This window comes from Pseudophryne corroboree, chromosome 3 (genome assembly GCF_028390025.1).
Source record: "Pseudophryne corroboree isolate aPseCor3 chromosome 3, aPseCor3.hap2, whole genome shotgun sequence".
Taxonomy (NCBI): Eukaryota; Metazoa; Chordata; class Amphibia; order Anura; family Myobatrachidae; genus Pseudophryne; species Pseudophryne corroboree.
Window position 1 is genome coordinate 176,059,156 of NC_086446.1, and position 27,991 is coordinate 176,087,146.

Below are 27,991 nucleotides of genomic sequence, written 5' to 3' on the forward strand. Positions count from 1 at the left end.
AGTCTGTATCCCTGGGCCACAATATCCTTTACCCAGGGGTCTAGGCATGATGACTCCCAAACGTGACTGTAAGCTTTTAGTCTCTCTCCCACCTGCCCGACCTCCAGGCTGGGAGGTCCACCGTCATGCTGAAGATTTTGATGAAGCAGAACCTGGTCTCTGTTCCTGGGAACCTGATGGTGCAGGTTTTCTGGACTTTCCACGACCTCCTCTAAAGAAGGTGGGAGGGGGTTTGGATTTCTTAAATTTTGCGGTCCAAAAGGACTGCAGTGTAGGCGAAGGATAAGATTTCCTAGCTGTTGGTGCTGCTGAGGGACGAAAGGTTGACTTACCCGCAGTTGCCATGGAGATCCATGTATCCAAAGCATCTCCAAACAGAGCCTGACCTGTGAACTGTAGGTTCTCCACACTTCTCTTGGATTCCGCATCCGCAGTCCATTGGCGTAGCCAGAGTCCTCTGCGTACCGAGACCGCCAGAGAAGTAGCCCGTGCATTCAGCATGCCAAGGTCTTTCATGGCCTCCACCATGAACCCCGCAGAATCCTGTATGTGACGTAAGAACAAATCAATGTCACTTCTATCCATAGTATCTAAGTCCTCTAGCAATGTACCTGCAGGGGTGTATCTAGGAGTCCGAGCGCCCCTGGCAAAGTGGCTGCCCCCTTTCCCCCCCCCCCCCCCCCCACACACACACACACACACATATTTAAAATAAGGGAGGTGTGTCAAAAAAGTAATGTGGCCTTGTGGGGAAGGGGCATGGCCACACAATAGTACTTCCAATTCAAATTATGCCACACAGTATCACATTACACCGCACAGTAGTGTCCATTACTCACATTACAACGCACAGTAGTGTCTCTTATTCACGTTACGCCACACAGTCATACCCCTATAGAGAACACCGTCTATACAGGGCATATGTGGAATGCAAAAAGAAAATTGAAATGTGGACCAGTGCTAATAAATATATTCCTAATTTTATGTGGGGAATGCGGTCAAACCACATTTGCCATTAGTATATCTGATCCTGCCCATAGGCACACACATATACACTTACATACATAGTCACGCACAAAACACATACATATGATATACAGTACAGTCACACATGCCGTATATACAAATACAGTCCCATACATACTGTACATAGTTACACACTTATTCACATACATAGTCACACACTAAAACACACATAAATACAGTAGATACTTATACACACACAAACATACATTCATACATAGTCACACACATACATAAACTCAGTCACAGACATACATACAGACAGACTATATAGTATCCCCCCCCCTTCCCTCCACATCACAGACAGGGTACGCCGACTGCATGTACTTTAGTAGCTCATTGTCTTCTCTCCCTCTCCTCCATGCTGCATGGCAGTGAGTGTCGTGTAGTCCCATCCCCGTGCTTCCACTCCGTCCATGGCCCTAGCCCAATACAGGGCAGTGCAGTCCTGTGCTTGCCCCCCCCCCCCCCCCAATAATCCGGCTCTGACTGTACCTGGTGTACCTGTCTGTAACTGCTGATGCCAGTGTCCAGTGGCACAGCTCAGCACTAGTGATTAATCATTCTCAAAGTAAACTACAGCTCCTAGCAGCCCTTGTTGCCGGGAGCTCCCAGAAACAAGGGCTGCTGGGAGCTGTAGTTTATGCTGAGTCTGATTACAAGCGAGGTGCAGTGTACTGCTGCCGGACACTGGCGCCGGCACTAACAGACTGTCACCAAGTCTAACAGTACCACTTGGTTTTACCCCCTAGCCATGGATGGCACACCTGGCGAGTACCATCCTGGCCAATAGGTAGGTACATCCCTGTGTGCCTGACCACTTTACTATGGCTTTAGAAATCCACACACAAGCAATAGTGGGCCGTAAAGCAATGCCATTAGCTGTGTGTAGCGATTTGAGTGTAGTCTCAATCTTACGGTCTGCCGGTTCTTTTAAAGCGGTTGAACCAGGGACAGGTAAAACCACCTTTGTAGACAACCTAGATACAGATGCGTCAACTATAGGTGGGTTTTGCCACTTTTTCCTATGCTCTTAAGGAAAAGAAAAAGCAATGAGAACCCTTTTTGGGATCTGGAATTTTTTCTCTGGGTTTTCCCAGGATTTTTCAAACAAAGAGTTTAACTCTTTGGAAGCCAGAAAGGTATGCGAGGATTTCTTACTTTCTGTAAAATAATATTCCTCCACCTGTTCAGGTACGTTCTCAGAAATGTGTAAAACATCCCTAATGGCTTCAATCATTAGTTGCACCCAGTTAGCCAGGGATGCACCCCCCCCCCCTGCATATCGCCATCATCCCCCCCCCTCCCCCGTATCAGAGTCGGTATCAGTGTCAGCTTGCATTATCTGTGCAAGAGTACGCTTTTGTTGGTATGTAGGTGGGGTTTTTGATGAAGTAGTGGGGGCCAAATACTGTAACCCCTCCACATATTGCCCCAAAAACTGCCTCTCTTTCCCTGTATGTGACATCCTTGTAGAAATCTGGGATATCATTCCCCTTAAACAATCCACCCATGGGGGTTCGGATTCAGAAGGTTGAGACAGTATATTGCAGTCCTGAGTACATGGAATAGACTCCTCAGGAGAAGATAAACACTCTGCAGCACAGGACACAGAGTCCTTAGACATGGTAATGTGGGATACACACACACACACACACACACACACACACAGTCACACACACACACGAAAATGTCAGATACAGTTTCCCCCAGAGTACCTTCAGAGAGTCACAGAGTCTAAGGAGCCAGCCACACAGCGCCCTTGTGAGCAGTTATTATGATAAAAGCCCGGCGCTTTTACTAACAATGCACTCCACCCCCTGTCTATAACACCCTGGTACTGCAATAATACCCCTTTTACACTCGCAGAAAAATACCGGGATATTGCACGTGAACGCGCATCATCCCGGGATTCTTCTCAGTGTAAATGGGTACAGGGACAATTTCCCGGGACGAGCATCCCGGGATTTCATCCCAGGTCAAAAGCAGGGTTGAACCCGGGACCGTCCCGGGAAGCTGCCAGTGTAAACGGGTATACCGGGTCAAGGCGACCCGGCACCCGTTCTCTTCATAGGAGGAGGCGGTGCTTGGAGAAGATTATCTCCAAGCACCGCCTCTGGGAGACTCGGCGGTGACGTCACTGACCCGGCAATATGCCGGGTCAGCCCGCTAATGTGAAAGGGTCATTCCCGGGAATGTGTCCCGGCAAATATACCGGGACACATTCCCGGGAATGAACTTTCCTGCGAGTGTAAAAGTGGTATTACTGGAGTTATCTGGAGGGTCAGTGCTCCCTGTCAGCATCTTCTTGTATGTCTGCAGGGAGGAAAATGGTGTTGGTGAATGCTAGATCCGCTCTGAGGTGAAGCCCCGCCACCTGTAATTTCGCGCGGCTTCCCGCACAAATTTGATTATACTGGCCGGAGGTATCTATGTTAACAGCGGGATTAGCTCCTGTTAGCGTCTGTGACCAGTTTAGGGTGACCGCGCTGACCCAGGATGCCCCTCCAAGCGACTACACTAAGTGTTGCTGAGCATTCCTGGAGCGCAGCCTGTCAGAGCTGCACTCCCACCCTTGTGCCGCCATACCCACCGGCGGCCCGCTAACTGGGACGCCAGCGCTGTACTCACCACCTTCTATCTTCTGGCTCTGTTAGGGGGTGGCAGCCGTGCTGCGGGAGTGAGCGGTCGGCTCGTGGGCTTGCGATCATCACCCTCAGGAGCTCAGTGTCCTGTCAGCGGAGATGGAGAACCATTAACTTCTAGAGTTGGTTCCTACTCCCCCCCTAAGTCCCACGAAGCAGGAAGGCTGTTGCCAGCAGCCTTCCTGTACCTAATGTTCTAATAAAATAAAAAAACGGAGAAAACTTCTAGGAGCTCCCCTAGCTGTGAGCGGCTCCTCCGGGCACATTTTCTACACTGAGTCTGGTAGGAGGGGCATAGAGGGAGGAGCCAGCCCACACTATTAAGCTCTTAAAGTGCCCATGGCTCCTATTGGACCCGTCTATACCCCATGGTACTAATGTGGACCCCAGCATCCGTAATAGAAATTAAAATAATTACCCATAAGTCTATTCTCCTGGAGTATTGTATCTGCATGTGGGGCCTGATTCAGATGTGGATGGACTTGCTATCACTTTCTTGGAAGCAGCAGTGATAGCGCTGTACGGTGATGCAGCAGGAGGAGTCTATTACAAGCAGACGTCTTCTGCTGCAGTAGTGATACGACTTGCGTTCTAGGACGCAGCATCGGAGCACTCTATCACCATCAGGTGACTTACGGCACCATGGTGCCACGCAAGCTGCCCATCTCAGAGGCCAGGAATTCTCTGTCTTACAACTGAGATTCCTGACCTCTTCCTGGCCCCTAAACAGCGGTGACATGCTTCTGTTTTCCCAAAGGGAGGCCAGTACTATCTCCAGACAGCAGTAGTAGACTGTCAATCACTGACATCCTGCTGCGGCTCTGCATTTTGTGTCACAGTATGCACAGAACGGTCCTGTGTATGTGCAAAGTACCTAAAATGAGGCGTGTTGTGCCAAAGAGCATATTAATGAGTGAGAAAAGCAGACTGCACTAAGGGGGTAATTCCAAGTTGATCGCAGCAGGATTTTTGATAGCAACTGGGCAAAACCATGTGCACTGCAGGGGGGGCAGATGTAACATGTGCAGAAAGATCTAGATTTGGGTGGGTTATATTGTTTCTGTGCAGGGTAAATACTGGCTGCTTTATTTTTACACTGCAAATTAGATTGCAGATTGAACACACCACACCCAAATCTAACTCTCTCTGCACATGTTATATCTGCCTCCCCTGCAGGGCACATGGTTTTGCCCAGTTGCTATCAAAAATCCTGCTGCGATCAACTTGGAATTACCCCCTAAACTCTTTACACGTATGCTCCAGGGGGATATGTAGCCATGGTGAGGAAAAAGTAGAGAAGTTGTACACAGTAACCAATCAGCATCTAACTGTCATTTCAAAGATTGTCCTAGATAAATGACAGAAGCTGACTGGTTGCTTTGCACCACTTCTCCACTTTATCTCTTTACAAGGCTTGATACATGTCCCCCTATGTGAGTTGCACTGAGTGCTTCTTTTGTGTCTGAGGCACTGAATATTAGCATATAATATATGCATGTATGCTACTGGATGTTTGTCTGATTCCAGGATTCCTGAAGAAAAGAGTCATGGATATCCTGAGCCCTCCTCTGCCACCAAGCAAAATTCAGGCAATTAAGAATTTGGGATTTGGAGCCATTAATAAGATCCTGCTGGAATTTGAAAAACCCTTTTGGGACCCAAACTGCACGGGAATTCAGCTGGCGTGGGAAGGTGATTCTCTTACTGATCCTGAAAAAGATCTGAAGCAAAACTGGATGAAAAAACTGCCTGGATTTGTGGTCCTAAAACCACCAGATCAGTAAGTGAGACGTAGGTTGTAAGACGGGATGTACTTAATATCCCGGCGCGATGGTCAGAATGCCGACACCGGGATTCCAACTGCCGAGAATGCCGGCAGCTGTGCCAGGGCTAATCCCACTCGTGGGTGTCCACAACACTATAGAGTGAAAATAGAACCTGTGGCAAGTGCAGCAAGGGTCTTTCTAGCGCTTGCCCTGCTGCCGGCATTCTGACGGCTCGGATCTCGGTGTTGGTATACCCAACCCTGTAGGACAATTGCAAATCAGGAGCCATAAGCAGAGGTGGATTGGAATAGAAAACCAGCCCAGGAAATTTATGGAATAAGCCCTATTGGGGGCGGGCTCTGTTGAGGGGGCAGGTTCTATTGAGGAGGTAGGATTTTTCCTCATAGGGAATAAATTGGAGTTACACGCAGTTGTGGCCTTCCTTACGTTTTTGGCTGCAGTTGCGTCTGCAACTTTTTGCTAATGCTACTACAATGCCCTTTCCTTGTGTACATCTGCCCACTTTCAGCATCTTCAGATCATGCTTTGTGCCTATGGGACCACCATCAGTCACATCATTGAAACTTTCACCATTCCTATACAGATCATCAGTCAGAGTATGGCCTCCAATGTGAGCAATTCAGCAACATGCCCATACTATGTTACATCCGAGTCTGATTAGTCAACCACCTGTGACCACCCAGCGCATTTTTTTTTTTTTTTTTTAAGTTTATTGACAGGCAAAAGCAATACACATATACAGCACAAATATACAGAACAGAATCGGAATAATCTTGTAGAATATTATAGTAATCAAGCAAGGGAAGAAACAGTGCAACAGAAGAAAGTCAAGAGCATGAACAGGGTAATTTGTAATGCGTAAGACACAAATATAATATGTTCAAATTACAGCTTTGGGAGGAGAAATGATACCCCTCTCCAGGGGCAAGTTAGAAAGGAACACCAGAGTCTAAAACTGTTAGATTGTACCAATCAGTATTTTGAAAACATTTCTGTAAGGCCTCTTTTAGCGACGGGGATAGAGTATGAATGTATGGGAGCCATGTGTCAAAATGTTTCCCTGTCAGTTTTTCTTTGTGAAGCGTGGTGTCGGTCCAATCTAAGTGAAATAAGAATGAAATTCTGGGGTAGAGTAGTGTAATGGGTACGGAATCTGGGGAGATCCATTGGGAGAGTATTGTCTTTTTTGCTGCCGCAGCCAGTTTGACAAGTAAAGTATGATTACCTTTAGATAACATAGGAAAGGAAGTCTTAGGGTAAATACCCCAAAATGCCCAGGATTTGTAATAGTGAATTGAACTTTTAATTCATTCGTAATATATAGTTGAAGTGCCTGCCATAGGGCCTGTACCTTTTGGACTTGACTACAAGCAATGAACTATGTCTGCTTCCGGCAAACCGCATTTAAAACAATTTGAAGTTGGGGCGTCCCCAATGAGGAATTTCAGTTTAGGAGTAAAATAAGCCCTGTGTAAAAAATGTTGGTGCATCTCTGTATAGGAGATCGAGACCAATAGTTTATCTAAAGTCATAGTGCTATCTAAAATGGATTTCAGTGAAAGCTCTGGGAACTCCGACTTCCATCTCAACAAACCAACATCCCCATATTCCAAGTTAAGTAAAGGACGTGATTGGGCGTATATAAAAGCAGTGGAGAAGAGACCATTGGTATCATGGTGTAATACTTTATCTAAAGTGTTGGTCCTATCTATCTCAGTCAGAGTGGACAGAACTTTTTGTACATAGGTACTCGCTTGTAAAAAGGGAAATAAGGGGATCGTCAAGATGGAAATCGCTCCAGTAACTGAATGTGTGAGGACTAAATCATCCCTACGTCAGAAATGGTGGACATATTTAGGCCTCCTTTGTACCATGTATAAAATATCGGAGAGGTATTATGTGGTTCAAAATTGGGCTCAACCCAAAGGGTCAGGAATAAAGAGGTTTGCCACAACAATTTCGATTTGGAACGCACCGTCCTCCACGCCATACAAGTAGAAGACAACAGGAGATTATCTTTTACAAAATCAGGCATGGAGTGGGGCGTAGCATGTAGCAAGGAGACCCGGTCCCAGTTCAGTATGAAGGTTTGTTCTAGCTGTTGGTTTGCATATATACTGCATTCATTAATCCAGTCCAAAGCAACTCTATAATTTGCCACCATTGCATAAGTGCACAAACACGGTAAATTTAGACCACCCAGGGTCCGTGGTTGTTGTCATTTAAATAGCGAGTCCCTTGGCCATTTACCTGCCCAAATAAATTTGGTCAATGCTTTGTTCAGTTGGGTGAATGTATCTTTAGGCGGGATCAATGGGAGCATCTGCAATGTATATATAAAAAACGTGGAAAGTATAGATGTGCGGCTGAAACTATTCGTGTTTTGGTTTTGGTTCTGGTTCCAAGCTCGTGTTTGGGCTCTGGATTGGTTTTGCCAAAACCACCCTTTTGTGTTTTTTCGTGTGATGCAGCAAAAGATACTACACTGGACTGAGCAGCACAAGACAGCACTGGAATCGCCACCCCACTTTCCCTCCACAGACACTGGGGATGGAGACATGTCCTCTCGTTACACTCTCCGGGACTGGAGTGAAAATGGTGGTGACGCGCGGCTCCTTATATGGAATCCACAACCCGCGAGAATCCGACAGCGGGATGATGACGTTTTGCCTCGTTCTGGTTTCCGAGTCAGGCGGGAAAACCCGAGCCGGGCTCGGATCCAGGCTCGGGTAGTGAAGTTCGGGGGGGTTCGGTTCTCAGGGAACCGAACCCGCTCATCTCTAGTGGGAAGGTTATCACTTTATATAAATGGCAATGGCCAGTGTATATCAAAGGGAGGTGAGCCCATTTAGAGAAGTCAATATACGTCCTGGCAAGAAGGGAGTAAAAATTTAAGGTGTATAGTTTTGAGGGATAATTAGGGATTTTTATACCTAGATAGGTGATATTATCATCTGAAGCCCAGTGAAAGGGGAATGAAGTACTGTACCCCAGCCAGTTTTGGCAGAGGGAAAAAAGGCTAAAGCTCCAGTTTTTGAATAGTTAATTTTAAACCCTGACACTAATTCAAAGGAATTCAAAATGGAGAGCAAATGGGGCAGTGCCGCACGGGGGTTACTAAAATAAAGCAAGATGTCATCGGCAAATGCCGAGAATTTAAGTTCTAGATGGTTCAATTTAATTCCATGCCATCTATCTTCCTTTAAAAATGCTGAAAAAGAGGGTCTATTACCAAGTTGAACAAAAGCGGAGAGAGGGGACAGCCTTGCCTGGTGCCACGATGCAATGTAAAATAATGGGTGTTATGGGCATTAATTGTCAAATAAGCTAGTGGTTGGTGGTATAGGGTGTGAAACACATGTAAAAAGTCTGGGCCAAATTCCTGATGTTGAAGAATTCTACTTAAGTGCGCCCAGGAGACCCTGTCAAAGGCCTTATCGGCGTCACAACTGAGGACTGTGTTTCCCTTCTCCCGAGAGTTATGTGTCTTAATCATAGCCGCCAACAATGAGCGGACGTTACAAACTGAATGTCTGTTACAATGAAAACCTGTCTGTGCAGGGTGTAATAATTTAAACAAAACCAACTAGGCGGGAAGAAAGAATCTTAGTAAAAATCTTGAAATCTTGATTCAAGAGGGAAATTGGTCTATACAAAGAAACTAAGGTAGGGTCTTTATTCGGCTTGGGTATAACAATTACCCTAGCGGTATTAAAATCAAGAGGGGCCGAATGACCACCCAACACATTTCTAATATACTTCTTGGTGCATGCGTCTGAATCTGTATTGCAACTCTGTTTCAACACCATTAGGAATGCATGCGAAGATAAATAACAGCACAAGAAATAATGTAAGAGGATTATAGGACGAGTTTCACTGTACAGATAAAACAAGAAATGACTCTGCTGGTGCAGCATCCCATTTCCTTATTACACATGGGTGTTGCTGGGGGAATGTTTGAGGTGTGGTGCTCTCTCTTGCTCACTTGTTAATATGCTGACAGTAATGAAGATGATGGTGAGAAAATTGAGGAAGATGCACACTTTGCATCTACTGTACATTCTAATCCAGTGGTTCCCAAACACGGTCCTCAAGGCATTCTAACAGTCCAGGTTTAACAGCTATCAAAAAGGAGGGAGCTATCATCTAGTACAGAAGAGAAGAAAAACAAGGTCGGTCAAGGCAGGAAGATTATATTTTCTGACTCCTCTGAGGCGCAACAGTCAAAGGTCCCTGAAAAGTATGAGAAGAATAGATAAGGGAGTCAAAGCGGAAGAACAATCAAGATGGCAAGATTTGGATTCCTTCTAGATCTGCATCCAGGAATGAAGAAAGAAGAGATGTATGATGTTCTCATCCAGCTCATAGGAGAAGAACAAACATAAGAGGATGAAGAAAGAAGAACATCAAGCACATGCAGAGAGAATGGTAACCAGCAGTGCTGCGTCATCCTGCCCCAGCTACACCATCCAGAGACTGACGTTTTTCCATCAGTTAGGCTGCAGCGCCTTTGGTAAGGTCCTGCTGGCAGCAGGTTTGTCTAGCCATCAGATGGTGGCTGTGAAGATCCTAAATAAGATACCGCAGCTAGCCTGGTGCAAAGAAGAACTTTTATTTATTGAAAGAAGAGTGCATCTGCTAATTGGAATGTAGTATGCAAGTGGAGATTTCCATCAGCTCCTGAAGAGGGAACGCTACATTACCATCCCTAGTGCCAGGCTCTACTCGGCAGAGCTTGTATGTGGAGTACCAGTCTTCCATTCCCACAGCATAATCCATGATGACATCAAGCCTGGTGGCTGGAATGGGCCATATTAAGATCGCAGACTTCGGTCTCAGAATCTAAAACATCCTTGGAGACTGGAGGGCAACTGGCTTCACTGAAACACGTGGTTGCATTGATGAGGTGCGCGCTGGCAAGGAGTACAGTGCCAATGCCGACTGGTTTTCATTTGGACTCATAATTACCCAAATGATCACTGGAAGTCTGGATTACCATCCTACAAGAGTTCATGCACTTGGCACTGCTGTGAAAGACATCATTGAAGAGCTCCTCCAGAAAGAACCCGCCAGACAACTCTGAGTACCATATGACACCATCGTTCTTCCAGCTGGTCAACTGGGTCGCAGTGGAAACCTTTGAGACTGTGCCCCCATACAACCCTGGACCACCATCCTTAACACACTCTGACTTCATTCTAAGCCACCTAGAGAGAATGGAGTCAGCAGAGGCCCATAATCGACCAATAACAGCTGAGGAGCAAGGACAATTTAGGGGGTTCTCATTTATCAGCTCCACCTGAAGAACCCTCCCCAAGACACCCGGCTTATAAGAACGTCAGCTGAGGCCACAGCACTGCTGTTTACCAGAATGGAAGACTCTGCCACAAATAGAAGAGAATGAAGATGATGAGCCGAGCAGAAGAAGAAAGAAGAGCTCAGAAGACTACTTTGGTTACTTTGACGTTTTCTTTGAATGTTTTCGTTTTGTTAGGTTGGGATCAGTTTAGATGGTTATACAGGGTAGGTACAGGTTGAGACAATTTAAGAGTCTTTATATATTTTTGTAAATATTTATATTTGATTTTTTTTTTTACAGATACATTTTTTTTAATGTTTTACCTTTAGATTTTAATATTTAAAGAAGGTTTGTACACATAGTGGGGGTCATTCCGAGTTGATCGCTAGCTAGCAGTTTTTAGCAGCTGTGCAAATGCTATGCTGCCGCCCACTGGGAAGTGTATTTTAGCATAGCAGAAGTGCAAAAGCATGTGCAGCCGAGCTCTGCAAAAACAGTTTGTGCAGTTTCAGAGTAGCTCTGAACCTACTCAGCGCTTGCGATCACTTCAGCCTATTCGTGTCCGGATTTGATGTCATACACCCGCCCAGCGAACCCCCAGCCATGCCTGCGTTTTTTCGGACACGCCTGCGTTTTTGCAAACACTCCCTGATAACGGTCAGTTGACACCCAGTAACGCCCCCTTCCTGTCAATCTTCTAGTGGCCACCAGTGCGAAGAAAAACTTCGCTAGAACCTGAGCACAACCACAAAGGGCTTTGTACCCGTACGTCACGCGTGCGCATTGCGGAGCATACGCATGCGCAGAAATGCAGTTTTTTCATCTGATCGCTGCACTGCGAAAATCGGCAGCGAGCGAACAACTCTGAATGACCCTCACTATACGGTAGGGAGTTTGTACTCCTAATAGTAGGTTATATAATAGACTAAAACCATAGAAAAAGGCATGAGACTGACCGGATGGAAGGGGTGATTGGAGGCCGGACAGATTTAGGGTTATTTAGATTTTTTTACCGTTTTTCACATGTATTTTCTAATATTTATGGTAAGTTAACACATTTTGGAATATTCATAATAGAACACCACCATAGAAAAAGACGTGAGACTGGTCGGCTGGAATGGAGGTTGGAGGCTGGATAGATTTAGGGTTATTTATATTTTTTTACCCTTTTCTCACATGTATTTTTTAAAATTTACAGTACAGTAAGTTAATACCATTTGAATATTCATAATAGAATAACACCACAGAAAGAGGCGTGAGACTAGCCGGCTGAAAGGGGAGACTGGAGGTTGGATAGATTTAGATTTATTTAGAAATAAAAAATAAAAAAAAGGAGGAAGAATCTAATTAGAGAATAAACATTATTTAAATTAATTTAGCTTGATTTATATTTGGTTTACAAATAATCTTACAGTTAAACTGGATCTTCCCTTACAGATAAATTGTCGATTAAGAATTGTAAAACAAAGTTATAAGGCTGCCAAGGTGTAGGGTGGGGAATTTAGGTCACTGGGGCCAGAAGAAGGGATAGAGCAGGAACCGTATGTCACTGGGGCTGGGAGGGGTGGTAGATTGTGTACTCTATGTCACTGGGAATGAGGGGGGGCAGGTCAGGTACTGTGTGTAACTGGGGCCGGGAAGGGGTGTAGGGCAGGAACCGTATGTCACTGGGGCTGGGAGTGGGGTTAAGGCGGGTACTCTATGTCACTGGGGATGGGAGGGGGGTAGTGTGGGAAATTTATGTCACTGTTGCTGGAAAGGGGGATAGGGTGGGTACCCTATGTCACTGAGGTCAGGGGGAGGAACAGCGACATAGCATTAGCCTACGCAGACCCCGCGGTGGCTTGGTGTTACCGACACATATGATCCCTTCCACCTATAGTGAGCAGTAGAGCCGTTTCTACCGGTGGGCGAGCCGTGTGTATGTAGATTCCATGCGGATGGCTAGACTGCAGATTCCATGTCGGTGGCTAAATCTACTGAAAATTTCCCTCTAAAAATGGCCACCGCCTAGATGAAGACCGATGCTAGATCTAGTGTCTGTCAGTGTAGAACAGCGCGTATAGCGTTGCCCAGGAGGTACCGGGAATGATTGCGCCGCCGGAAGAAGCCATGAAACCCCTTACAGCGAGCATGGAACCAAGAGCATGAAACTCCTCATAACGAGCATGAGACCCCTGACAATGAATAGGTAATTTAAAAGTAATTAGAAGCCTTACTGTGGGACACAATTTGTAAAGGTCCTTATTGTGTGTGGGGCATACAATGGTGTGTCAGGGGCATAACTGTGTGTGGCATAATGTGTAATGGGCATAACTGTGTGTGGCATAATGTGCAATGGGCATTACAGTGTGTGGCATATTGTGTAATGTGCATTACGGTGTGTGGTATATTGTGTAACGTGCATTACGGTGTGTGGCATATTGTGTAACGTGCATTACGGTGTGTGGCATATTGTGTAATGTGCATTACGGTGTGTGGCCTAATGTGTAAGGGGAATTACTATAAAGGAGGGAAAATTACAAATAACTGCATGAATCAGGAAACTTTTTTTCCTGTTGTGGCCAATGTCTGGGCGTGCAGGTTGCAAAACTGGGGTATAAGGTATTCTTTTCCTGCAAGGCCCATGCCCCTTACAGTGGGGCCATGCCCCCTTAATCGATTTTTTTTAGTCCTTAAATGTCTATGTGAAGTGGGTGCGTATTTTTAACTGTGAGCCACATTGCCTAGAAACGGCCCTGTTTGTTTTATCAAAAAGCCATGGGAGTGTGACATTAGTATTCAGTATACTTCGATAAATGAACAACTCCATTGTCTCATTGTATTAATAATACTATACTTTATTTGCTGTTCACTTGATTCATGATGCCTAAAAATATATATATATATGTATATATACATACATATATATATATATATATATATATATATATATAAATAAAACCATGGGAGAGGGGGCACCAGAAACTGTTTTAGCAGGGGACAGCAATATTTATAGTTACGCCACTGTGGAGGCAGGTACTGTATGTCACTCAGGCTAGGATGAGAAGTTTATTTCCCTGGTGTCTATGTCTCTGGTGCTGGAGGTGTAGGGTGATTAGTGTATGACATTGCTGGGGCAGGGGTAAGATATGCTCTGGTGGCTAGGGAGGGGGGTTGGCAACACATATCTAAGCTCCATTTTGTATAAATGGTGCAGCCGGGACCATGTCACGGTGCTAATTGTCCAATCATTACCTTAACCTTCAGCTATCTTGGGTAGTTTTGAAGGTTGCTCCCTTGCTGCTTGTTTGTCAGATGAGAGAGATGCAGACCAAGCAGCACTGAAGCAGGAACAAAGTGACATCACCATCGGCCGCCTGGCAAGCAGCACAGTACCGGGCTACAGACAAGCAGCAAGGGGAGCAACCTGCAAAACTACCAGAGTTTGCCATTTAAGGTAGGGAAAACATGGAGAGAGTTAGACAGAGCCTGCCTTCCTGTTCACCCCTCCATTAGGGCTGATTAGCCTATTGTGTTCCACAAAACACTACCCCGCTGCTGCGGCTAAAGGCACACAGAATTGCCAGAGAGCCAGGAAGATGTCAGCTTCCGGTTTGCATTCCACAGTGGTATGCAAATCCTGGAAGTGCAAAGTTGGGCCGGCAGATTGGGAATCGACCTGGCCCAACAGATGGGGCAACTGGACCAGCCAATAAGGAGCTTAACCGCTATCCTGGTGGCCCAATCCGCCACTGGCCATAAGTCAATGTTAGGGCTTAAGCTTATGCTATTTCACAGTCTTAGCTAAGCTACCTTGGTGTATAATTCCCTTGCATGAATGAGTCAGAATCTGTAACATTCTGGGATTCCTACTATGCCTTCTGTTTCCAGGTCTGGTCATGTGCTGTGTGCATTTATAGCAGGCGAGGAGTCTAAATTTATGGAGACATTAACAGATGAAGAAATCCTCACCACAATGACTTCTCTTCTGAGACAGTTCACAGGTAATCAAAAGTCTGCATATGCTGAGTTCCAAGTCACTAGACCAAATTTTTTCAGACATTCATTTTGCAGCTCTTTCAGTCATTGCTGTACGCAGAGGACTTTCAGCACATCACAAAGACATTGATCAGAAACTAATATCCTACTAAATTGTTTTTCTCTTGTTAGAGTTTATCAGTATATTAAAGGGTTTCCTGCTTGGCAAAGAAAGTTACTTCAACAATGAAAAAAAGTAAGGAATATCAAGGGGCAAGCTGCCTCTTGTCATAATCTTTGTCCTTCCTCTGCCCATCATGTCGATCTGTCTCCGGTGTCCTCCTCTGTGTTGGGCCACCATTCCCTATTTAGGTCACTCTCTAGGGTTTGGCATACGGCGTAACCCTGATGTCAGGATTATGTGAACTCTGAACAAACACTGACTATACAGTAATTTCAGTAATTCAACTTAAAAGGTGAAACTAATATATTATATAGACTCATTACATGCAAAGCGAGATATTTCAAGCCTTTATTTGTTATAATTTTGATGATTGTGGTTCACAATTTAAGATAACCCCAAATCCCAAAACTCAGAAAATTAGAATATTATATAAAATCAATAAAAGAAGGTTTTTAAATACAGAAATGTCGGCCCTCTGAAAAGTATAATCATGCATATGTACTCAGTACTTGGTTTGGGCCCCTTTTGCATGAATTACTGCCTCAATGCGGCGTGGCATGGTTTCTATCAGCCTGTGGCACTGCTGAGGTGTTATGTAACACCAGGATGCTTCAATAGTGGCCTTCAGCTCTTCTGCATTGTTCTGTCTCATGTCTCTCATCTTTCTCTTGGCAATAGTATGCGTGCAATAGTATAGTGATTGACAGACGACGGGGTGTCCAGGGCGGCGACGTGGCATTGGGGGGTGAGGGGGGTTTCAGAAGCAGGAATCGCAGGCGTGTTATGATCGTTTTTAGGGCTACCATATGACATTGCCTGCGTTTCCTAGGTTAGGAAACATGATGCAGAGCTGTCTGCATACCCTTTAGTCCTGTTGGAGAAAGAACGCTATATAAATAACATTATTATTAATTGTTATTTTTATTATTAGATTATTTATTTCATAACACAGGATTAGTATAATATAGTATGCTAGGAGTAATAAAACCTCTTTTATAGTGTACCCAATCAGCTTCCTCCTCATTTTCTTAAAGCTATTTGTCACAGTATACAAACATTTTTTTAACCGTCCAGCAAGGGACATCAGTGGAGATTTCTGGGTGGTCTTCAGTATGCCGACTGACGGTATTCCGGCGCACAGTATACCGATGCTGGAATCCCGACAGCCGGCATACCGACACTTATTCTCCCTCGTGGGGGTCCACGACCCCCCTGGAGGGAAAATAAAATAGCGTGGTGCGCGAACCACCGTGCCCATAGCGTGGTGAGCGCAGCGAGCCCGCAAGGGGGTCATTTGCGCTCGCCACACTGTCGGTAAGCCGGCGGTCAGGCTCCCGGCGCCGGAATGCTGGTCGGCATACCATACTGAACCCGAGATTTCCCACTTATGATTGCCTGCCATTTACTGAAGTCAGTAAGGTCCTGTTACTTGCTATTAGCAGGGAAATTATTACTTTACAGCATGCTGTCTTGTTCATTGCAGTCAGGGCTGACCCAAGACTAATTTTTTTGGTAAACAAATATATATTTTGGCGCCCCTTAGTGGACTACATAGGGGCGTGGCTTCATGGGGAAGTGGCGTGGCCACAGAATAGTACCAATTCACAATGCACCGCACAGTGGTGTCCGTTAGTCACATTACACCACACAGTAGTACCCCACACGTTACACTACACAGTAGATCCGCTAATAAATGGTACGCCACACCAGAGCCCCCTTTACACATTATACCATGGTAGAAACCTTTATACATGTTACGCCACAGTAAAGTCGCTTATACACGTTACGCTACAGCAGAGCCTCTTATACACATTATACCATAGTAAAGCCAACTGTGGGCCTACTTCAGATCTGATCGTAGCAGCAAATTTGTTAGCTAATGGGCAAAACCATGTGCACTGCAGGTGGGGCAGATATAACATGTACAGAGAGAGTTAGATTTGGGTGGGGTGTGTTCAAACTGAAATCTAAATTGTAGTGTAATAAAGCAGCCAGTATTTACCCTGCACAGAAACAAAATAACCCACCCAAATCTAATTCTCTCTGCACATGTTATCTCTGCCCCCCCCCTGCAGTGTACATTGTTTTGGCCATTAGCTAACACATTTGCTGCTGCAATCAGATCTAAATTAGGCCCTGTATACACACATCCTCAGGCATGTTTACGTGCATGGCGCGCATGCATGGAGTCACAATTAAACTGCCAAACTTTTCCGGACAGCCACTCCAGCTGATACGAAACATACAGATGATTCCCGGCTGCTGCATTTGGTTCCTTCCACAGAACTCTGCATCCTAACAATATACACCACTCCTATATATAACATACAGTACCCCCAATATACACCCTTCTGTACAAGCACATCCCCCCACATTTATGGGGGGGATGTGCGGAGCTTGGTGCTGCCGCTTGCAGTGAGAGTGCAGCAGACAGGACAACCAATGGGACCCGCTTGTAAACTGAGGCTGCAGCGGTGATCCACCTCCAGGGATCCTTCCCTGCAGTTGCCGCTGGTGGGCTGCCGAAAGCCGATAAAAGCCAGGAGGGACAGCTGCAGCTTGCGGCTGCGAGAGTGCCACTGACTGCAACATCGTCCTCGCCAGTCTGGCACTCTATGAATCCGCCTAGCCAGCGTATGCCTTGGACCGGGCCTGATTACAGTAAAGAAATTTGTTACACGTGTTCAAATTGCCAACATAGAAAATGTATCAAAAAGCGTAAATCCAACATGATGGAATACCAATTTGTATTTGAACAGCACTGGAAAAAACACTATTCAGACAATGGGGGTAATTCCAAGTTGATCGCAGCAGGAATTTTTTTTAGCAGTTGGGCAAAACCATGTGCACTGCAGGGGAGGCAGATATAACATGTGCAGAGAGAGTTAGATTTGGGTGGGTTATTTTATTTCTGTGCAGGGTAAATACTGGCTGATTTATTTTTACACTGCAAATTAGATTGCAGATTGAACACACCACACCCAAATCTAACTCTCTCTGCACATGTTAAATCTGCCTCCCCTGCAGTGCACATGGGGGGTAATTCCAAGTTGATCGCAGCAGGAAAGTTTTTAGCAGTTGGGCAAAACCATGTGCACTGCAGGGGGGGGGGGGGCAGATATAACATTTGCAGAGAGAGTTAGATTTGGGTGGGTTATTTTGTTTCTGTGCAGGGTAAATACTGGCTGCTTTATTTTTACACTGCAATTAAGATTGCAGATTGAACACACCACACCCAAATCTAACTCTCTCTGCACATGTTATATCTGCCCCCCCTGCAGTGCACATGGTTTTGCCCAACTGCTAAAAAATTTCTTGCTGCGATCAACTTGGAATTACCCCCATGGTTTTGCCCAACTGACAAAAAAATTCCTGCTGCGATCAACTTGGAATTACCCCCAATATACAGTAAGTAAGCAATGAAAATAGCAATGATTATCTTCTCCTTATTCCATACAGGGAACCCTGACCTTCCCCCTCCAATCAGCATCCTGCGCTCACAGTGGTATAGCCAGCCTTATACTGGTGGATCTTACAGCCATGTGGCAGTGGGCAGCACAGGGAAGGATATTGATATTTTAGCAGAGCCGCTGCCTACAGACAAAGATGCTCTCAAGGTAATGTATATGATGAATGCATAGCCAATAAAATGAGTTTGTAATGTTGATTTTGAGAACAAAAAACAACTGTTTTTTACATAGAAAATAATAACAATTAATTCCGTGTTATGTTGTACTGAACATAAAGAAACTGGGACTATGCATTATTGCACATATCCATACCTTGGCTAGCAAATTTTGCTAAAAATGACCACATTCTTACTATAGGTAGACGCTAATTCCACTTATTATTGTGTTGCCAAATTTTGAGTAGTCTATAGTGCTGCTAGTATGTTGACTTTCAGGGATCACGCACTGAGAATATTTGCTTGCTGATTATGGTTATGGGCAGAACATCCAGCCACGCATCGCGCCAACACTAATTGCATGTGTACTAACATATGCGATTAGTGTTGTGAAGGATATCTCTTGTGAGCAGAGCTATCCTTCGTGATGCGTCTTTGTCCCTGGACTTCGGGGGTAACGGCCCTGGGAGTCCATCTGCGCATGCGCAGCCGCACAGCACACTGGGAAGGATCTGATCGGATCCCTCTCACAGCACAATGTGTAAAGAAGCCCATAGGCTTCTATAGGGTAATGCCAGCAAAAATAGGATTTTAATACCTACCGGTAAATCCTTTTTTCTTAGTCCGTAGAGGATGCTGGGGTCACCATTAGAACCATGGGGTATAGACGGGATCCGCAGGAGAAATGGGCACTTTAAGATTTTCAAAGGGTGTGAACTGGCTCCTCCCTCTATGCCCCTCCTCCAGACTCCAGTTATAGGAACTGTGCCCAGGGAGATGGACATTTCGAGGAAAGGATTTATTGTTAAACTAAGGTGAGATTCATACCAGCTCACACCTCAAGCAAGCCGCACAACGTGGCATTTAACAGAACACAAGCCAACGGCATGAACAATTTCAGCAACAGGCTGACTATAAACGTAACACAACATGTGTGCAACCACAACTAATAACTGCAGTTACAGTACGCACTGGGACGAGTGCCCAGCATCCTCTACGGACTAAGAGAAAAGGATTTACCGGTAGGTATTAAAATCCTATTTTCTCATACGTCCTAGAGGATGCTGGGGTCACCATTAGAACCATGGGGTTATACCAAAGCTCTAGAACGGGCGGGAGAGTGCGGATGACTCTGCAGCACCGATTTACCAAACTTGAGGTCATCATCGGCCAGGGAATCAAACTTGTAAAACTTTGCAAAAGTGTTTGAACCCGACCAAGTAGCTGCTCGGCAAAGTTGCAATGCCGAGACCCCCCTGGCAGCCGCCCAGGATGAGCCCACCTTTCTAGTAGAATGGGCTTTCACCGATTTCGGTAACGGCAATCCAGCCATGGAATGAGCATGCTGAATCGTATTACAGATCCAGCGTTCAATGGTCTGCTTGGAAGCAGGACCCCCAATCTTGTTGGGAGCATACAGGACAAACAGAGCCTCCGTTTTCCTAATCTGAGCCGTTCTGGCGACATAAATTTTTAAAGCTCTGACCACAAACAGAGACTTTGACTCAACTTAGGCGTCAGTAGCCACTGGCACCACAATAGGTTGGTTCATGTGAAAAGATGAAACCACCTTCGGCAGAAAATGCTGATGAGTCCTCAACTCTGCTCTATCTTCATGGAAGATCAAATAAGGGCTCTTGTGAGACAAGGCCGCTAACTCAGACGGATGCCAAGGCCAACAGAATGACCACTTTCCAAGTGATGAATTTCAACTCCACCTTCTGTAAAGGTTCAAACCAATATGATTGAAGGAACTGCAACGCCACGTTAAGATCCCATGGTGGCACTGGGGGCGCAAATGGAGGTTGGATGTGCAACACACCTTTCACGAAAGTCTGAACTTCTGGAAGGGAGGCCCATTGTTTTTGAAAGAAAACAGATAAGGCTGAAATCTGTACCTTAATTGAGCCCAACTTTAGGCCCGCATCCACACCTGCTTGTAGAAAATGGAGAAAACGTCCTAGCTGAAATTCTTCCGTAGGAGCCTTCTTGGATTCACACCAAGAAACATATTTCCTCCAAATACGGTGGTAATGTTTAGACGTCACTCCTTTCCTGGCCTGAAGAAGTGTGGAAATGACTTCACTGGGAATACCTTTTCGGACTAGGATTTGGCGTTCAACCGCCATGCCGTCAAACGTAGCCGTGGTAAGTCTTGATACATGCACGGCCCCTGCTGTAACAGGTCCACGCATAGAGGAAGAGGCCAGGGATCTCCTATGAGTAATTCCTGAAGATCTGGATACCAAGCCCTCTTTGGCCAGTCTGGGACAATGAGGATCGCTTGAATCTTTTTTCTTCTTATGATCTTTAGAACTTTTGGAATGAGAGGAAGTGGAGGGAATACATACACTGACTGAAACACCCATGGTGTCACTAGTGCATCCACTGCTATTGGTTGAGGGTCCCTCGACCTGGAACAATATCTCTGAAGTTTCTTGTTGAGACGAGATGCCATCATGTCTATTTGAGGAATTCCCCAATGACTTGTCACGTCTGTGAAGACCTCTTGGTGGAGGCCCCACTCTCCTGGATGGAGATCGTGTCTGCTGAGGAAGTCCACTCCTGGAATGAAGATTGCTGACACAGCGCTTGTATGCTTTTTTCCGCCCAGCGGAGAACCTTTGTGGCTTCTGCCATTGCCGCTCTGCTTTTCGTTCCACCCTGGCGGTTTATGTATGCTACTGCTGTTACATTGTCCGACTGGATCAGTACGGGCAGTTTGCGAAGAAGATGTTCCGCTTGTAGAAGGCCGTTGTAAATGGCCCTTAACTCCAGAACATTTATGTGGAGACAAGTTTCCTTGCTTGACCAACTTCCTTGGAAGTTTTCCCGCTGTGTGACTGCTCCCCAGCCTCGGAAACTTGCATCCGTGGTTACTAGGATCCAGTCCTGGATCCCGAACCTGCGCCCCTCTAGGAGGTGAGAGCTGTGCAGCCACCACAGGAGTGAGATTCTGGTCTTGGAAGTCAGGATTATCCTTCGGTGCATGTGCAGGTGGGATCCGGACCACTTGTCCAACAGGTCCCACTGAAACACTCTGGCATGGAATCTGCCAAACTGAATGGCCTCGTAGGCCGCAACCATATTCCCCAGCAACCGAGTGCATTGATGGATTGACACTCTTGCTGGTTTCAGAATTTGTTTGACCAGACTCTGAAGTTCCAGAGCATTTTCCACTGGAAGAAAAACTCTCTGTAGTTCCGTGTCCAGTATCATTCCCAAAAACGACAACCGCGTCGTCGGAATCAACTGTGATTTTTGGCAAGTTTAGGAGCCAACCATGGGGTAAATTTACTAAGGTGTGAGTTTTTTTAGAACTGGTGATGTTGCCTATAGCAACCAATCAGGTTCTATCTATTATCTTCTAGAAGCAGCTTGATAAATGTTAAGTAGAATCTGATTGGTTGCTATGGGCAACATCACTAGTTCTAAAAAAACTCCCACCTTAGTAAATTTACCCCCTTGTTGCTGAAGAAATGTCAGAGAGAGTGCAATGTTTTGCACCAACTGGTCCCTGGATCTCGCCTTTATCAGGAGATCGTCCAAGTACGGGATAATCGTGATTCCTTGCTTACGAAGGAGAACCATAATTTCCGCCATCACCTTGGTGAAAAACCTCGGAGCCGTGGATAGACCAAACGGTACGTCTGACATCGGTAATGACAATCCTGAATTGCACATCTCAGGTAAGCTTGATGTGGAGGAAAATAGGAACATGGGCATCCTTTATGTCTACTGAAAACATGAAATCTCCTTCCTCCAGACTGGAGATTAACGCCCTGAGAGATTCCATCTTTAAATTTGAATTTCTTCAGGTAGAAATTTAGGGATTTCAGGTTTAGGATTGGTCTAACCGAGCCGTCCGGCTTTGTGACCATGAAAAAGCTGGAATAAAAGCCTTCTCCCTGTTGTAACGGGGGAACCAGGATAATAACTTGATTCTGACCGAACTTTTGTATAGCCTCGCATACTACCTCCCTTTCCGGAGGAGAAACTGGTAAGGCCGATTTGAAAAATCAGTGAGGGGGAACGTCTTGAACTCCAGTTTGTAAACTTGGGACACTATTTGAAAAAGCCCACGGGTCTAGGCACGAACGAACCCAGAACTGACTGAAGAGTTTGAGACGCGCCCCCACCGGTGTGGACTCTCCCACGAGAGCCCCAACATCCTGCGGTGGATTTGGCAGAAGCCGGGGAAGACTTCTGCTCCTGCGAACCAGACAAGGCTGGTGATCTTTTAGCTCTTCCCCTTCCTCTACTAGCAAAGAAGGAAGAGCATCGCCCTCTTTTATTGAGCCAAAAGGACTGCATCTGATAGTGGTGCATTTTCCTTTGTTGCTGAGGGACATAAGGCAAAACAGGACGACTTACCATCGGTAGCCGTAGACACCAAATCATCGAGGCCATCCCCAAACAAGACACCACCTTTGTATGGAAGAGACTCCATATTTTTCTTGGAGTCTGCATCAGCATTCCATTGGTGAATCCCCAATGCTCGCCTAGCTGAGACCGCCATGGCATTGGCCTTTGATCCCAAAAGGCCAATATCTCTTGCAGATTCCCTGAGGTACACCGCAGCGTCCCAGCAGCAAGAGTATGCTATCCTTATCCAGTGTATCTATCTATATCAGATGACAATATCTTGTTTACGATCTGCTGGGTCCTTAATGGCCGCCGTGCCCGGTGCCATTTTTAGATAACCGGGACAGGGCCTTGTTCAAAATGGGGGGGGGTGATTCCCCCTTTTTCCTGTCCTCTGTGGGAAAGGATAAGCAACCGGAATCCTATTGGGAATTTGAAATTTTCTGTCAGGGCTGTCCCAGACTTTATCAAATAGAGCGTTCAGTTCATGAGAGGGAGGAACGTTACTCCCGGTTTCTTTTCTTTATACATACAGACCCGTTTATCAGGAACAACAGGGTCCTCAGTGATACGCCATACATCTTTTATATCATGTACTGAATGCTCTTTGCCAATTTCGGATCTAATCTGTAATCACTATAGTCGACACTGGAATCAGTGTCCGTGTCGGTATCAGTGTTAACCAGCTGGGCAAACGAATGTTTTTTTGTGACTCCGAGGGGTCCTGGACCTGCGATAACACATCCTCTACAGATTTTTTTATTTTTTATGCCTGGGTCTGAGACTCAGACTTATTACTGATACGAGCCATATTCGCAATCAATACATTCACCCAGTCAGGAGTCGGTGGTGCCGACAGGGTCTCACCCACATTTATCTGTGTCACCAATATAGTCTCTTCCTGGGAAGAGCACTCAGCCTCAGACATGTCGACACACGTGTACCAAACACTCACAGACACACCGGGCTTATAAGGGGACAGACCCACCGTAAAGTCTGTTAGAGGGACACAGAGAGGATTTGCCAGCTCACAACCCAGCGCCAAACAACCCTGAAAAAAACTAAATAATGCCTCAGAAATTGTAGTGCTTTTCTGTCAATATATATTGTACCAAAAATGTACTGCGCCCCTCCCCCCCGTTTTGCACCCTGATATTTGTCAGACAGTGGAAGGGAGGACCAGCATCTCTGCAGCTTTGTGAGAGGAAATGGCGCTGAGCAGTGAGCTGAGGGAGTGAGGAAGAAGCCCGAAATGGCGCGCTTCTGCCTGCTCCTAAATAAATAAATAATTATACTGGCGGGGGTTCGGACAGTGCCTAGACACTAATGTCCTCTCTTGCCAGGTCAAACTGAGGATTTTATGCTGCCCAGGGCGCCCCCTTCCCCCCCGCGCCCTGCACCCTGCAGTGCCTATGATTTGTGTGGGAGCATGGCACGCAGCGTCTCACCCGCCGCGCGGTACCTCATAAAGCCGTCACTGAAGAGAAGACTTCTTTCTTCTGCTACTCACCTGTCTTCTGACTTCTGGCTCTGTAAGGGGGTGACGGCAGGCTGCGGGAGTGAGCATCTAGGCGTACCCAGCGATCAGCACCCTCAGGAGCTAATGGTGTCCTGTCAGCCAGAAGCAGAGCCTTTGAACTCACTAGAAGTAGGTCATACTCCTCTCCCCTAAGTCTCACGAAGCAGGGAGACTGTTGCCAGCAGCCTTCCTGAAAATAAAAAACCTAACAAAAGTCTTTTTTTCAGAGAAACTCAGTAGAGCTCCCCTGTAGTGCGTCCAGTCTCACTGGGCACAAATCTAAAACTGGAGTCTGGAGGAGGGGCATAGAGGGAGGAGCCAGTTCACACCCTTTGAAAGTCTTAAAGTGCCCATGTCTCCTGCAGATCCCGTCTATACCCCATGGTTCTAATGGAGACCCCAGCATCCTCTAGGACGTATGTGAAAACTGGCATTACCAACTGTGTGGGAGCCCTAGGGCATAGTACATTTAAAAGTGCAATAAAAAAACCCTGAAAGCAGAGTTTTTACCACATTTTTGCTTTGGTACATCCCGCCCATGGGCCTAATTCAGACTGGATTGCTGCAGCTGCAGCAATCACAGTCTGAAGCCCTTGCTGGAGTGCACACGCGCAGTGACCGTACTGCGCATGCGCACCCCAGGAGCCCAGTGAGATGATAACAGCAATCAGGCAGAGGCAGTTATGGGGTGGAAGGAGTCTTGCCAACAGCGTTAGAATGCCGTTGGCTGGGCGCGGTCCGGACAATGTAGGCGTGTCCAGACCGTTGTGGGGGCAGGTCATGATGGCTGCATGATGTCACACGCAGCCGCTGCGACCCGGGACGCGGCGAGTAGTGGCCTGCCAGCGTGCAGGAGCTGTGCTGGCAGGGAGCTACTCAGCGGGGGCAAAAGCATCGCCGCTGTGCGATTCTTTTGCACCCTTGCTCGGGAAGGGGCGGTAGGGCCAGACATGCGGGGCGGACTAGCGTGGCTGGGTGTCCCCCGCATGTCTGAAAAAATGATCGTAGATGTGCTAAATTTAGCACATCTACAATCAGATCTGAATTACCCCCCATGTGTGGTTGCTCATTGAGTTAATGTTACCTGTGTGTATGTTCTGTTTAAGATGGAATTTTTCATACTTTTATTCCAAACATTTTCCTATTTTAGTTTAAGAGCATAATGAAATCACATTAAATTAGCTTAATGGTATACAGTGTCTAAAATGCTCACTACAAAACTTAAAGATGTTGCTGGTGAGCAAAGCACACCAAACATGCTATACACAGAACAACCACATCATGTAAGGATTCGTTTTTGTAAATATATAAAATTAAAATAAATTTTGAAATAATTGGCCTATCTTTACTCTTCTTTGTCATTCAGCCTTTGCAGGTTCTTTTTGCCGGAGAAGCCACAGAAAGAAATTTCTATTCTACAACGCACGGTGCTCTGATGTCTGGCCGGAGAGAAGCGCAGCGTCTAATTAGCAGATATCCAGTGCTGGGAGCTGCCCATAGCAAAGCCAAGCTCTAGACAAACAGAGACAATTATCAATTTGTACTAATTATTACTAGTCGAAGTTGAACAGTGCTTAAGTATAAAAAAAAGTACCCTCAATAAAAAAAACATATTTCATATTTCATAATTTTGCAAAAATGTTGGCCTTTTTTATGGAGCAGGTGTACTTAAATCCAGGAATTCACTAAATTCTGTACCCCAATTTAGAATCCTTTCCCCAGTAATGGTATAGTTTAAAAAATATTTATACCTAAACTTGGCAGTGTATATATATATATATTGTAACAAGCGACCTTCCTCCAGACAAGACGCTGACACCGTTGTAAGGAAAAGCAGTCTGTTTACTGCCACAGCACAGTAAACAGGTCTTTAACACAGCAAGTTTACAAGGTAGAAAAATATACTACCAAGGTAGGATGGCGCTGACAGGTGTTGTAGTTCCTCAAGCTGCTGAATAGAAGGGCTAGTTAGACCCTTTAATAAGAACAGAAGAGGTGAAAACAATTCAGCGCTGATAACTAATTAGATATATAATAAAGGAATTTATTAAGAACACATGTCATAAATTTCATATATATTGACAAATAATTACTGTTGCAACAGATATCATTAATAAAAATCAATAATGGTACCAAAAATAAAAATAAAATATTATAAAAATAGGGCCAAGATCAACACTGCTTAATTTTGAGAAAAATTCTTGAAATGCTGGGTATATTGCAAGAAGCCTTATCCTAGGGAAATTGATATACGGTGTTACCAGTTCACTGTGGTGAGTCCTCCAATCGGTTAGCACTCTGTAAAATGGAGATCCTCTCACTTGTTTGGTTGTCCCGTGCTGGTACTAGTGTGGGAATTGAACCATAGTTCACCTTGAAAAAGCTGCGCCAGCAGTGAAACGCGTTGGTGATAAGACTGGGACCTTCAAACCGCAAGATTTGCCCGCAATCCGACTATTGGGAACGGTGACCCCTATGGAACAACTTCCGGGAAGACAATAACATCAGGACCTTGCTATGGTTCAATTCCCACACTAGTACCAGCACGGGACAACCAAACAAGTGAGAGGATCTCCATTTTACGGAGTGCTAACCGATTGGAGGACTCACCACAGTGAACGTATATCAATTTCCCTAGGATAAGGCTTCTTGCAATATACCCAGCATTTCAAGAATTTTTCTCAAAATTAAGCAGTGTTGATCTTGGCCCTATTTTTATAATATTTTTTTTGAATTTTTGGTACCATTATTGATTTTTATTAATGATATCTGTTGCAACAGTAAGTTTACAAGGTACCTTAACCAGGTACCGGTTCACAAACAGCTTATACACGAATCTCAGGCTCCCTGTCTCTAACCCAATGGCCCGCCTTCTATCGCCTGTCCACCTGTTGGCATCAGGAGCCCTGAGCCCTTGCCCTAACGAGCTTTATAAAAGTGTGGCACAGGTGTGCCTGATTGCTGGGAGTGCTTGCTCCAACACCAGGACTGGACCTACATGGACGAGATCTCATGTATGAAATTGCAGGGTATTTCTGTGTATCAACAGCAATCAATAATATAATTTCCAACTGCCAGATAATCTTTGACACAATATTGAAGACCTAAACCTAGGTCGCTTTGGCCCGGGGCACCCAAACTATTGTGCCCTGTCCTTCAAACACCCGAGGTGGCATCTGGACTGGACTGACACACATCCTCCCCCTAAGCTTTGAGCCTACGGGTGAAGCTGAGTCCTTCTTTGGTGCACATACCTGCTCGCCAATCTCAGCAGTCATACCCCTTTTCGGGCCGACCTCTCTCCGAGTACTCACCCCCCCCCCCCCTCCCCCCAGCTTCACCCCACAGGGCTCTGCAACTTCTGAAGAGAGGAACTTCCTCAAAAGGGCATCCGCGTTGCCCTGTAATCCTCCTGCTCTGTGCAGGACCCTGAAGCAGTACGGCTGGAGAGAAAGGAACCACCGTGTTACTCTGGCATTGGTCTCCTTATTTAGGCACATCCTTAGGAGCGGAGCGTGATCGGTGATTAAGGTGAATTCCCGGCACTCAGACACTGAACATAACAGCGGTTATACTATCACAAC

At 45.8% G+C, this 27,991-nt stretch overlaps 1 protein-coding gene across 2 annotated transcripts in view; it reads left to right on the forward strand.

Moving 5' to 3' along the window:
- The window catches only part of LOC135055036 (peroxisomal N(1)-acetyl-spermine/spermidine oxidase-like), a 76,114-nt gene extending 50,079 nt beyond the window's left edge, over positions 1-26,035 (forward strand). For both annotated transcript variants that reach the window (XM_063958623.1, XM_063958622.1), the window contains 4 exons: positions 5,196-5,448; positions 14,628-14,740; positions 18,358-18,515; positions 25,774-26,035. In XM_063958623.1, the coding sequence (XP_063814693.1) occupies positions 5,196-5,448; positions 14,628-14,740; positions 18,358-18,515; positions 25,774-25,923 (674 nt within the window). In that variant the 3' untranslated portion in view covers positions 25,924-26,035. The remainder of the gene's footprint in view (positions 1-5,195; positions 5,449-14,627; positions 14,741-18,357; positions 18,516-25,773) is intronic.
- Positions 26,036-27,991: the final 1,956 nt, after the last annotated feature.